At 40.5% G+C, this 13,464-nt stretch overlaps 1 protein-coding gene across 1 annotated transcript in view; it reads right to left on the bottom strand.

The window, feature by feature from the left end:
- LOC140729448 (N-acetyl-beta-glucosaminyl-glycoprotein 4-beta-N-acetylgalactosaminyltransferase 1-like) overlaps positions 1-13,464 on the bottom strand; it is an 813,083-nt gene that overhangs the window by 231,374 nt on the left and 568,245 nt on the right. Inside the window, exon 8 of the mRNA XM_073049203.1 lies at positions 7,156-7,234. Within this exon, the coding sequence (XP_072905304.1) occupies positions 7,156-7,234 (79 nt within the window). The remainder of the gene's footprint in view (positions 1-7,155; positions 7,235-13,464) is intronic.

Below are 13,464 nucleotides of genomic sequence, written 5' to 3'. Positions count from 1 at the left end.
GAAATGAAACAGTCCATCCAGTGACCATCTCAAGCTGTTAAACATGATGCAATCGACATACATTTCTAATAAATTACATTCAATCATGCAGAAGATTATTAGATTCTGGAATAGTTCTGGAGGACTGGAAAATTGCAAATGTCACTCCATTCTTCAAGAAAGAAGGGAGGCAGAATAAAGGAAATTATAGTCCAGTTAGCCTGCCCTCAGTGGTTGGGAAGATGTTGGAGTCCATTGTTAAGGATGAGGTTTCGGGGTACTTGGAGGCACATGATAAAACGGGCCAAAGTCAGCATTATTTCTTTAAGGGAATATCTTGCCTACCAAATTTGTTGGAATTCTTTGAGGGAACATCAAGCAGGATAGACAAAGGAGAATCAGTGGATGTTGTATACTTGGAATTTTCAAAAGGCATTTAACAAGATAAGAGCCCACGCTGTTACTGGAAAGATACAAACATAGATAGAGCATTGGCTAATTGGCAGGAGGCAAAAAATGGGAATAAAGGGTGACAAGTGGTGGTCCACAGGAGTTGGTATTGGGATAGCTTCTTTTTACGTTGTCTGCCAATGAATTGAATTATGGAATTGATGGCTTTCTGGCCAAGTTTGCGGATGGCTGACTGGACACTGGGACAGCTTTTTCCCCACTGCTGTGAGACTTCTGAACCAATTACCTTTTTCACATTCCCTTCCCAGTGGTGCTGCCACGTTCTCAAACTCTTAATTCTACCACTTGCATTATTGTTATGGCTTTGTGGCCAAGTTTGTGGATTATGCACAGACAGGTGGAGATGCAAGTAGTGTTCAGGAAGTAGGGGGGTTGCAGAAGGACTTGGGCAGAAGAGGAGAATGGGCAAAGAAGTGGCAAATAGAATTCAGATTGAGAAATATATGGTCATGCACTTTGGCAGAAGGAATTACAGCATAGACTATTTTCTAAATGGGGAGAAAAATCCAAAATCCAAGATGCAAGGGACTCCTCATGCAGGATTTTCTAAAGGTTAATTTACAGGTTGAGTTGGTGTTGAGGAAGGGAAATGCAATGCTGGCATTCATTTCAAGAGGAATAGAATATAAAAGCAAGGATGTAATGCTGAAGTACAGGTGAGGCCACATTTGGAGTGATGTGTGCAATGTTGGGCCCCTTATTTAAGAAAGAATATTCTGATATTGGAGAGGGTTCAGAGGAGGTCCATGAGAATGATTCTGGGAATAAAAGGATTGTTGTATGAGAAGTGATTGATGACTTCGGGTCTTTGCTCGCTGGAACTTAGAAGAATGGGGGGTAGGATCTTATTGAAACCTATAAAATTTTGAACTTCCTAATGTGGAAAGGTTGTTTCCCATGGTGGAGGAGTCTAAGACCAGAGGACACAGCCTCAGAATAGAGGGACACCTATTTAGAATGGAGATGAGGAGGAATTCCTTGAGCCAGAGGGGGATGAGTCTGCAGAATTCATTGCTACAGGCTGCTGTGGCAGCCAGGTTGATAAGTTCTTAATTAGTCAGGGCATAAAAGTTTATGGAAGAAGGCAGTAGAATGGGGTTGAGAGGGAAATGTATCAACCATGAAGAAATGATGGAGCAGACTCTATGGGCCGAATGGCCTAATTCTACTCCTATGTCTTATGGTCTTACGTTACTTCAGTATTTCTTTTTGCACCACTTCAGTTTGCAGTACTACTCTTTGCACTATTTTGTTATTTTGCACTCACAGTATTTACTGTTGCATTCATAAATCATAATTAGATTATTATCACTGACTTCGATGACATGAAATTAGTTGTTTCGTGGCAGCAATACAGTGCAAAGAAAAACACTATAAATTACAAAAATAAATTAGGGCAATAAAGGAAAATAAGGTAATGTTCATGGACTGTTCAAAGATTCATTGGCTTATGCAAAAGACCTTGTGCAAAACTTCACTGGTATAACCAGTATAATTTTTGATTGTTTTTATTCTTCACACATTAACTCTGAAATGTCTATCAGCTCCTCTGTCTTGCTTCCCAATAATAATAATTAAAAACATATTATCCATCAACTAATAAATTTATATCAATATACTGCTGTAAATCCAACAAATTACAAATTAATTCAATGTCTTGTTATTTATGTTCACTGAAGTCTTCATTGCACATATTACGAGATCTCTGAAGTTTCCAATCCAGGCACCAGACGTTTCTGTTTATCAGTTTTTACAGAACTCATACACATTCAGTCTCGTATCTTGTGCTGCTATTGTTGCTTCAGCAATCAATCATTTGTCTCTGTTTCAGAGCCTGCCTCACTGTCTTCGTATAGTTACATATAGGTGCTAAACTATCTTATTTTAAAGTTAACAGAGTTCATTAAAAAAAAATCTGTGACTACTTAATTTACCATTATGCATTTGATATATTGCTAGATTTCAGAACTTCATTTGCAATAATTGTTCCTTTAGTTGCTTCTTAAAGCCTTCCAACTTTGTGTCTCTGGTCTCATAAGATCTTACCTACCAATCTAGTTTTCTGTAAACACAAAACCTTTCATGTTCGCCTGTCACTTTTGAAGCCCCAAAGTCACTTCTTCTGACTTTCCTTTTTTGTATTGCCTCCAAAGCTATCAAGCCTGACATGACCATTTTCAATGTTTTCTTGTATTCTAGCTACATTGTATTGTGCTGACATTGTAAGCCAGTGCCACTGTAATGTCCTGTAGTTCTTTATAGCCACCTCCCTACCACAATGTAATCTGTTCAGCAGTTCTTCAAATTTTAAGAATCTTATAGAGAGCAAACTCTTCTCTAAATGTTCCCACAGCCTCGTCTTGTGTTTCTGTGCATCATTGCTGGACCAAATCAATTTCACAGCACTGCAAGACTTGGTGCTGAGACTTTCCATTATGCACTCCTAAGAGAACATGGCCGTTGTCCTGAAACTTCTGTGCATTTGTTCTCTCATGTTGTTTGAATCGGAATTGGAATTGGTTTATTATTGCCGCAAGTACCAAGCTTGTCTTGCATACCGTTCATACAGATCAAATCATTACACAGTACATTAAGGTCGGACAAAATGAAACAAAGACAGAATGTAGTGTAAGAGTTACAGAAAAAAAGTACAGTGCAGGCTAACAATGTGAAAGATCATAACGAGGTAGATTGTGAGGTCAATGCCCATCTCATCATACTAGTGAACCATTCATTAGTCTGATAACTGTGAGGTAGAAGCTGTCTTTGAACCTACTTCAGGCTTTTCTATTGATGATCTTCTCCTGGCCCTGAACACAGAAGGGATACCTCAGCCTTGCCTAATTCTCTGACCGGTTTGTTCCTTTGCAGGTCTACTTCTCAACCTCATATTGGCTTTTGAAGTCATTTCTATAAATCAACAGCTTCTGCCAATCTGATGTCTTGTCTCCTCCCAGGAGGGTTTTGGATTTGACTGATAGCCCAGGCTTTATGGAGAGAGGTGTCTGTTCTTGCTGTAGTCCCACACCAAGCAGCTCTTTCTCTCATCTTTTAATTGCACAGTAGACACTGAAACTCTATTTTATATAGTTTTCCCACTGCAGCTACAGCCTATGTTTGCTGGCTAGAAACTTACTTGATCCTTCCAAACCCCAGTTGCCTTGAGGTCTGTTTAAATAGAACCAGTGTAAGTGGCTGCTAGATTTCCTCACCACCAGTTGCTGCAATCTTTTCATTAATGTTGTCAATCAGATCAGCATTTTCCCCATTTCCACCTCCTTATTACCTTATTCTACCATGTGCATCCTGTGGAACTGTTCCAGAATATTGCCCCTTGTATCCAAATCCTTCAAGGATATGTGAAATGCTGACAGTTACTTCCTTCAAATTTCTGATACACAACACACCCTACTGTGTGATTTCTGTAGCACGACGCCAACCTGAACAAGCCATCCAAGAAAAAGGGACTCCCATAACATTCATATGATATGACCACCTGCAGTGTTCCCATCTTTTATGCTCACATCACTGAGTCCACTTATGGCATCTTTGTGGCTGGGTGCAAAGAAGAAGCCAGCATCACCATTATCATCTGCTACCCAAGCACAATGCCTTACATTTTTTAAGTGCCATCTCCACCCTGTTGGCCACTGTAAATATTGTCCTCTATTATTATGCAATTCAGATTGAACTACCCCATTGGTCAATGCATACACCAAATAATTCTGCAATGCTTGATCTAAAACAATTCAGAAATGGAAACATCTTCCAATCTTTAACCTTACAGTGTACCTTCAACAACCAGTTCCTCTGGTCCCTGGTTACACATGCCAAATCTGCAGTACAAGATCTTACCTGTAGTTCATGATGCCTGTAGACTCACCAACATTCCCTCAGCTCCATAACTCACAATCATCACCATACCCTTTGCACAGTTCACCAAGTTTCTTTGCTCATTGTCCTTCCCCTGCGATCTCCATAAAAGCATACACTTTACGAACATTTTGATTCATTCCATATACTGGCAGAATAACTACATCCATTCCAATCTGCAGTTCCTTCATTTCCACCACACATCACCATCACTCCATTGAGAGAAAGGCATTCTTTATCTTGTTCACACTGGATCACTGTCTTGCTGCTCCTTCAAACAATAACTCAATACCAAAGTAATTACTGTCCAGTCTTTAGCATTGTCACAGAGTCATAAGCACGAAAACTGACACACTAGCCCACTGTGCTGGTGTCAACATTGAAGTACTATCCATAGTAATCCCATTTGCACCAGCACTTGCCACCTGAAATTGTGTGTTGGTGATTTATAAGTGGTCATCCTGAAATTTAAATACTGTGAGGGGTTCTGCCTTCCCCATCCATTCAAGCACTGTATTCTAACCGACCATTGGGTGAAAATGTTGTTCTTCCAATCTCCTCTAAACCCCTTACCCCAAACCTTCACCTTCTTGCTTTATTGTCTATTTGCCTGTATAAGTAGCAGAGGTAAATTTATTAACATAATACCTGTACTAAAGGAAATAATTCTCAATCAAACGCTGTGAGCATGCAATGTTCGTGTTGGAATGTGGCGAATGTTGCAGGCTTAGGTTGTGTTGGCAGATAATGCAGTAACACGTTTCACTATATGTTTCAACGTACATGTGATAAATAAATGAATCTAAATATCTAGTATAACTTACCAATCAGTTGTAAAAAATTAATCACAAAAACATTTCCAATCTCCCTTAAATCCCAGTACCAGAAAATTCAAGACCTAGTAAGTAATTAATACCTCCCTCTAAGAACTATGTGAACAAGGCAGCTTCCTTCTATTGATAGATAGATAGATAGATACTTTATTCATCCCTATGGGGAAATTCAACTTTTTTTCCAATGTCCCATACACTTGTTGTAGCAAAACTAATTACATACAATACTTAACTCAGTAAAAAAATATGATATGCATCTAAATCACTATCTCAAAAAGCATTAATAATAGCTTTTAAAAAGTTCTTAAGTCCTGGCGGTTGAATTGTAAAGCCTAATGGCATTGGGGAGTATTGACCTCTTCATCCTGTCTGAGGAGCATTGCATCGATAGTAACCTGTCGCTGAAACTGCTTCTCTGTCTCTGGATGGTGCTATGTAGAGGATGTTCAGAGTTTTCCATAATTGACCGTAGCCTACTCAGCGCCCTTCGCTCAGCTACCGATGTTAAACTCTCGAGTACTTTGCCCACAACAGAGCCCGCCTTCCTTACCAGCTTATTAAGACGTGAGGCGTCCCTCTTCTTAATGCTTCCTCCCCAACACGCCACCACAAAGAAGAGGGCGCTCTCCACAACTGACCTATAGAACATCTTCAGCATCTCACTACAGACATTGAATGACGCCAACAGTCGACTCTGTGCCTTCCTGCACAAGGCATCTGTGTTGGCAGTCCAGTCTAGCTTCTCGTCTAACTGTACTCCCAGATACTTGTAGATCTTAACCTGCTCCACACATTCTCCATTAATGATCACTGGCTCCATATGAGGCCTAGATCTCCTAAAGTCCACCACCATCTCCTTGGTCTTGGTGATATTGAGACGCAGGTAGTTTGAGTTGCACCATATCACAAAGTCCTGTATCAGTTTCCTATACTCCTCCTCCTGTCCATTCCTGACACACCCCACTATGGCCGTGTCATCAGCAAACTTCTGCACATGGCAGGACTCCGAGTTATATTGGAAGTCTGATGTGTACAGGGTGAACAGGACCGGAGAGAGTACGGTTCCCTGCGGCGCTCCTGTGCTGCTGACCACCGTGTCAGACCTACAGTCTCCCAACCGCACATACTGAGGTCTATCTGTCAAGTAGTCCACTATCCAATCCACCATGTGAGAGTCTACTCCCATCTCCGTTAGTTTGTGCCTTAAGATCTTGGGCTGGATGGTGTTAAAGGCACTAGAGAAGTCAAGGAATGTAATCCTCACAGCACAACTGACCCCATCTAGGTGAGAGAGTGATTTGTGCAGCAAATACGTGATAGCATCCTCCACTCCCACCTTCTCCTTATACGGAAACTGAAGAGGATCCCGGATTTCCTTATGAAGCCATCACTTTACCTTGTGGCATTGTTCCAACTCATCATAATGCTGGCTAAGGCCACATTGATCTTCATGATCTTGATGAACACGGGAACAGTGTCTCTCAAACCAATTCTCTATCAACAAAATGAACACAGCTGATCTGTGTCCTACCACCAGACATCCACCTTTCTCTGCTCCAACTAAGTTTCCTCCATCAGTTTAACTACACTTACCTACACTTTCCATTATCATTCTTTCCTAAATGTTAAGCATTACTAACTGTTTAAACATAAAATCGTTCACGCATAAAATGTGATGTTCAGACTGCTTATAGAACAAGACTCCGATTGAGAGGAGGCAACAACTTGCAAACTAGCCTCACCATCCAGTCTCCACTTTTCCACCTATTTCACAAAAATGAAACAGCTAAATCCTTGTTAGAATATTACTTGATTTAGGGAATACAATTTATAATTTTCAGCAGGATCTTTAACGTTAACCTTGGTTCTTTATGTTTAATTGAGAGGGTAGTGAAATAATCAAAAAGGTGCAATTAACTATCCTTGGCCTGACAAGCTCCTGAATATGCTGATAATGAATATTCCATTCAGGTGAGGTTGCTAAGTTACAGTCACTTACCCCCACTTCCACATGATCAGATCCTCTATCATCCTGTTTATGAAGCACCTCAAAATAGTATCTTCGTGCAGAAATAACACTGTGGAGAAAAGAAATGTATTAGTGAGGACATTTTTAGAAGAAATCTTTGAGCAGCTACAGTATTTCAGTGATGCAGGGTAGTGCATTACATGATGCTGACATAATACCACCCTCTGATAGCTGTCTATTCTCAGCTTTGCCTCTGGAGTATGGCTTCAAGTGCTTCTTCTGATGGGACTCATTCCCACCTCATATTGCACAGCTTGGTCTTCAATTTCCTGGCAAATTTCCATCGGGAATATTGCTAGAGAGCATGTACTAACACATTCCAAAATCAAAACACTGGTCCATATGGTTTTAGTACATTCTTTATATCTCGATTCTTTATTTATCCTTCAGAAGTTCAGTGGTTAGTTATAATGCTCAGTGCTCAAATTCTTAACTTCTAAGCCTGATCATTTTGTCCTTACCTAGTGTGGATTTTGGATAAGTACAGGATTGGGATCCCATTCACAATGGAACAGTGCGCTAGACTCAATGAAAGAATGGCCTATGTGAGTGCAGTACTGTAGATAAAACTGAACGGTGTGAGCTAAGGGATTTAGAGGGGAGCTAAATACAACCTTTTTTCTCCAGTGGCGATTACCTGGAGTACATGGCTGGACAGTGAGTTTGAAGCAGAGTCACTTTACAGCATTTTACAAGTGTCCAAAGGAACACTTGAAGGGTCTAGACATGGCCAGATGCTGGAAGACTTAACTTATTTATTTATTGAGATCCAGCCGTTCGAGAGGTGTCGCTCAGCAATCTGCTGATTTAATCCTATCCTAATCGCAGAACAATTTACAATAACCAACTAACCTACCAAATGGCACATCTTTGCACTGTGGGAGGAAAGCAGAGCACCCAGAGGAAACCCACGGGGTCATAGAGAGAACATACCGGCAGCAGCGGAAAATGAACCCCAGTCACTGGTACCATAAAGCATTCTGCCATAATGTTATTAATTAAGGAAGGATCCCTATGGAGTATGGATATGATGAGCCAAATGGTTCTGTTTCTATGCTCTACGGCCAAAGGATAACAGCACTGGAAATGTACCACATTTGATGTCTGGAGGAGAGAATAAAAACCAGTGAGAATGGAGACGTGAAGAGAGGGCTGTTTTAAAAAAGTAACTCCACAGCTTCCAGTAAAATGAACAAAAATAAACCAATCATTACCACCCTCCTTCTTTCCCCCACAATACAGACCTCTACTGCACAGTTCAATGGTTGGTTTGAAAATTTTACTCAGTAATCTGTTGGCTCACACAAGGAAAATAACTTGAAATTTAAAAGTCAGCAGGAATGCCTTGTTAATATAAGCATAACCTTTAAGAACATGATATTTGAAACAAAATCGATTGCAATGTGCACCGAAGCACTAAAAACTTCGTTGAGCTCTGATAGTATTGGCTTTAAGCTGACAGCCAATGCATATAGTTGTGGAAGCTGACCAGCATCACACTTAAAAACAAGAAGGCCACTTTCAGAGAAGGCTGTCAACTGGAAAGCAGGTTACCGACCCAAGTCTGAAGCCAATGCTCAATAAATCTGTACCTACAAGACATTTTCCTGGCAGTAGAACAAGGCTGATTGCCACAACGCTCCCTTCCTTATTCAGTTACAGTTTGTGCCTGAGCCAAAACCAGAATAAAATCACTCATTATATGTATCAATGCAATTGAATTTGAGCTAATGGCCGTGTGAGCTGTTTAACTGGGATCAGCTCAAATTCCTGACAGACCATTCTTTAAATCTGGACTTAATTATACCTGATGGTGAAAGAAATTAAAATGCAGTAAACAGGTGAGCTTAATCACTGCATATTGCTTTGCAAGCCATTAGAATGGAGAAAGATGCAAGCTAATGAAAATTTAAAACCTATGCTATGCATCTTCTAGGAAACTAGGAGTGGTATGAATTGATAATCTCTGATTCTATCACTCCAGCTCAGATCTGAATCCAATCCAAGTAGCTGGGATGAGGCAAGTATCTTCTTTACATAATAATAAGCATGCACAGATACAAAAGACTGCAGATTAATGGTTAGTCATGAACAACAATTAATCTGCTGGAGGGATTCGGCGGGCCAAGCAGCATCTGTGGGTTGAAGCTGGGATAACAAACTTGTTAATGCTTCTGTTCAAAGTCCTGATGCAGGGGGGATTTCGACTTGACACTCTCTACCACTTCCAATGGGGCTTGACTTACCAAATTCCTGAAACAACCTGCAGACAAGAAACTGCAGATGCTGGAATTTGGAGCAACTCTCAAGTTCCAAATGAAAGGTCTCAACGTGAAACATATACTGTCTCATTTCCCTTCAGAGATGCTGCCTGACCTGCTAAGTTCTGAGTTCCTCCACGACTCATAGTCCGTTCTTCTAAAAGATTGCTTGTTGCTACAGTTGTAATAGAGCTAATTGTCCACAATAGAGCAGTCTACCAGAAGCATGGAGTAAGATGCCCAATTTTAGCATGGCAGAAACTTTTACACAAAACGGTGATGGAACAAAATGGAAATTCTCCTGCTGGTAGGTGAAGGAGGTTTGGTTTTCCAAGGTTGGACAGACAAGAGCTCCTTTTTGCTTTTAACCATGACTTTACTGACCTATTTCGGGATTGTTCAGAGCATTGGCTTCTGTCTTCTTAGGAGGAAATTGAATGTTTATTAAGGTGAGGGCTTTAAAGCTTCAATAGTGATTTGACAAGAGTAAATAGAACAGAACATCGAATACTGTAGCACAGGAACAGGCCCCTCTGTTCACGATATTGTACTGAACTAATTAAACTAGCAATTAAATACTAAACTAATCCCTTATGCCTGCATAATGTCCCGGAGGAGAGGCATGTATCACAGGGAGAATGTGCAAACTCATCTTGCTCATCTCTGGAGTTCAGCCACAATTCAGTGATACTGCAGCTATGCTACACACTGGATGTATAGCTTTTGCTTAAGGCAGGGAGGCAAAACGATAGATCTTCCAATCTGATCTGGGGAACTCATTGTAATCCGAACTCGTATGTGTGGGCTGGGGATTGTTTGGTGGAAGTGGAGACCTTGCTGACACCAAGAGGGATCCAGAGCTTTCATTTGGACACTTGATGGAAACTAGGAGGAATGAAGTATTTATCTGGTGTATCAGAGAGGGGTGACCACTACTAAGCCATTACCTTCTAAGATCTTACACTTCGTTAGTTAGTAGACTACCTCCAAGTTTCACAGAATGGGTTTCCAGGTAACCAAAAAAAGTGTGCTTAAGAAGAATCCATAACATGGAATGTTTGACCAGCAAAACACACCAGTGGCTCTTTTTTCTTCAGAAGGCTAAAGAATTTGGCATGTTCTCATTGACCCTCTGTGGTGAACTACATATACCTGTCTGGATACGCCCCCCCTGCTGACTGCTCCTGTGGCTCCTCCCACTGACCATGGCTCTTCCCACAGACCCCGGTAGAAAGGCTCAGGCCCTGCCTCTCAGTCTCCAGGATGTAGCATGGTGGTCAATTGCTGCTTGTTCTTTCTTCCAGTCAATAAAAGCCAATATCTCGCCTCACGTCTCAGAGAGTTATTGATGGTGCATCACACTCACATTTTTTATAAATGCAGTACAGAAAGCACCCGACCCAGTTGCATCATGGATCAGTATGGCAGGGCTATCAGTCTGTAACCAATGCTAAAAAAAAATTAAGGGATTTGTGAACACAGTCAAGTGCAGCACACAAACCAGCCTCCCTCTTCTGGCTCCATCTACATTTCCCGCTGCCTCAGAAAGGCAGTCAAAGTAATAAAAGACATCTTCCACCCCAGTCATCCTCTCTACTCCCCTTTCAATTGGGCAGAAAATGCAAAAGCTTGATAATAGGTACCACCAGGCTCAAGGACAGCTTCTATTCCATTATTATCAGACTCTTGAACGATCCTCTTATACGATAAAAATGAATCCCTGATCTCACAATTTAGCTTGTTGTGGCTCTGCACTTTCACTGCAACTATAACTCTATATTCTATAATTTTATTTCCTTTTCTACTACCTCACTATACATATGGAAGGATCGGTATAGATGACATGCAAAAAAAAAATCACAGTAAAAGACCATTAGACATAGAAGCAGAATTAGGCTATTCAGCCCATTATGTCTACACTGCCATTTGATCACAGCTGATTTATGTTTCCTTTCAACCCAATTCTCCTGCCTTCTCTCTTTAACCTTTGATGCCCTTATGTAACCCAGGTTAATTAAACCCAAATATGTAATGTTAGAAAGCTCCACATGTAGAGGCATGGAAGTGAGGTTTACCGAATTTTTAAAAAGGACTACGCGAGAACAAGGTGTGGCCGACACGGGTATGGACAAGTGACAGAAACGCAGCAAACTATTAGAAACTAACAATAGATATAAACTGTTAAAAGTGGAGTTAATAGTTGGTATCTCTACCCTGCTTACTGGAAATCCTCAGGGTGACACCTTGGAGGAGGGAGGATATTGATAAAAAATATATTGAAGCTACAGCTACAACAAGCACCAGCTATAGTGAGATGATAGCAGCAGAGAGTGGTATCCAAGATCTCTATCGTGTAACCTGAATTAGCTCTATTAAATCATACCAAGGGATTTGGTGAGTTAAAACACTTACTGTTCCAAGTGTATAATTTGTGTGTGAAATATGTTCGGTAGTATTGTAACTGTGAAATGTATGGAAATGACATTATGATAGTGAGTTATTTTGAAATTGAAAATAGAATGTGTACAAGAACTTACGGATTGTAATGCTGTTGCATACAGGTCAGGTTTTTTTTGTGAAGTTTTGTGAATCGACTTTCCGTGGATGACCCACAATTTCACCTAATGAAATTGGTGGAGCAGGATGGTAAGCCTCCCAAGATCGAAGAACCAGCATGGGAACTAAATGTTTCAAGACATTGAGGATTTAATATAATTGGATGTATAGGTTTATTTCTCATTTGAAGGATCTGAATTTGATTTTCTGTAAGAACTGATTATTTTTATAAAGATTTTGATGAGTGACTAAATGAGATTTACTTTGTTTAAAAGTTGTGATGTTGGAGAACTTGTCATGAAAGGAGTTAAACTGTATTTTATATATATATAGGGTTTGAATTTGAATTTGTAGACCTACTGACCTGAAACTGAAACTGAGGTTAACCATTCTACTTAAAAATAGGAATTCAATTACCGTAGATTCCGGACTACAGAGCGCACCTGATTAAAAGCCGCTGGCTCTAATTTTAGAAATAAAATCAATTTTTTAATTGTAAAGGCCGCACCGGATTTTAGGCCACACCGGATTTTAGGCCGCACCGGATTTTCGGCCGCAGGTGTCCCACGTTGTAATATGAGATATTTACACAGAAAGATATTACACGTGAGGATTTTTTAACTTTTAATTAAATCCATATGGTAACAAACAAATATATATTGCAAATGCTTTTTTTCGAACCGTGCCTGTAATACGGCTACTTTTAAATATACATACGTATCGGTAACACAAATTACGTTGCATATACTTTTTTACTGAACAGCACGAACAACATTCCAATATCTCCTAGCGACTGGTAAAAATATATATACTGCAGCCTACCAGGAAAAGTTATTGATCGCCTTTAACTTAAAAGCAGCGTTTTCGCTCGGGTCTGATGAGCTCGCGTAACGCGATCGGGTCTAATCGGGTCTGATGTGCTCGGGTCTGATGCGCTCGGGTCTGATGCGCTCGCGTAACGCGATCGGGTCTAATCGGGTCTGATGTGCTCGGGTCTGATGCGCTCGGGTCTGATGCGCTCGGGTCTGATGTGCTCGCGTAATGCCCCCACCTTCCCGTATATCGCAAACCGGTATCCCACAAGACGCGGCGAAACCGGGTGTGACGTCATAGCATCCCGGGATGTAGTACAGAAAACAAATATAGTTAAAACACTTCTAACTTTAACCAACAAATGAATTACTAAGCGAAAATATTATAAACTAAGTAACTGCCATAAAGGCAGCACAATGCTTTTCTTCGAGTGTTTTCCATGTTGATGAGGGTGAGTACAAATGACTGATTTACAATAATTTAATTGTGAAAGTGCGCTTGATTTATCGTACAATTTCATTGGACCTCTGTGAACTACTCATTAATTTTATTGGTCTACTGTTACGAGGCCAAATGTTTACGAGGCGGCATGAAAAAAAACCATGTATTAGCCGCTCTGGATTAAAGGCTGCAGAGTTCAAAGCTGTTC

This window comes from Hemitrygon akajei, chromosome 6 (genome assembly GCF_048418815.1).
Source record: "Hemitrygon akajei chromosome 6, sHemAka1.3, whole genome shotgun sequence".
Classification (NCBI taxonomy): Eukaryota; Metazoa; Chordata; class Chondrichthyes; order Myliobatiformes; family Dasyatidae; genus Hemitrygon; species Hemitrygon akajei.
This window is presented reverse-complemented; position numbering and strand designations above follow the sequence as displayed.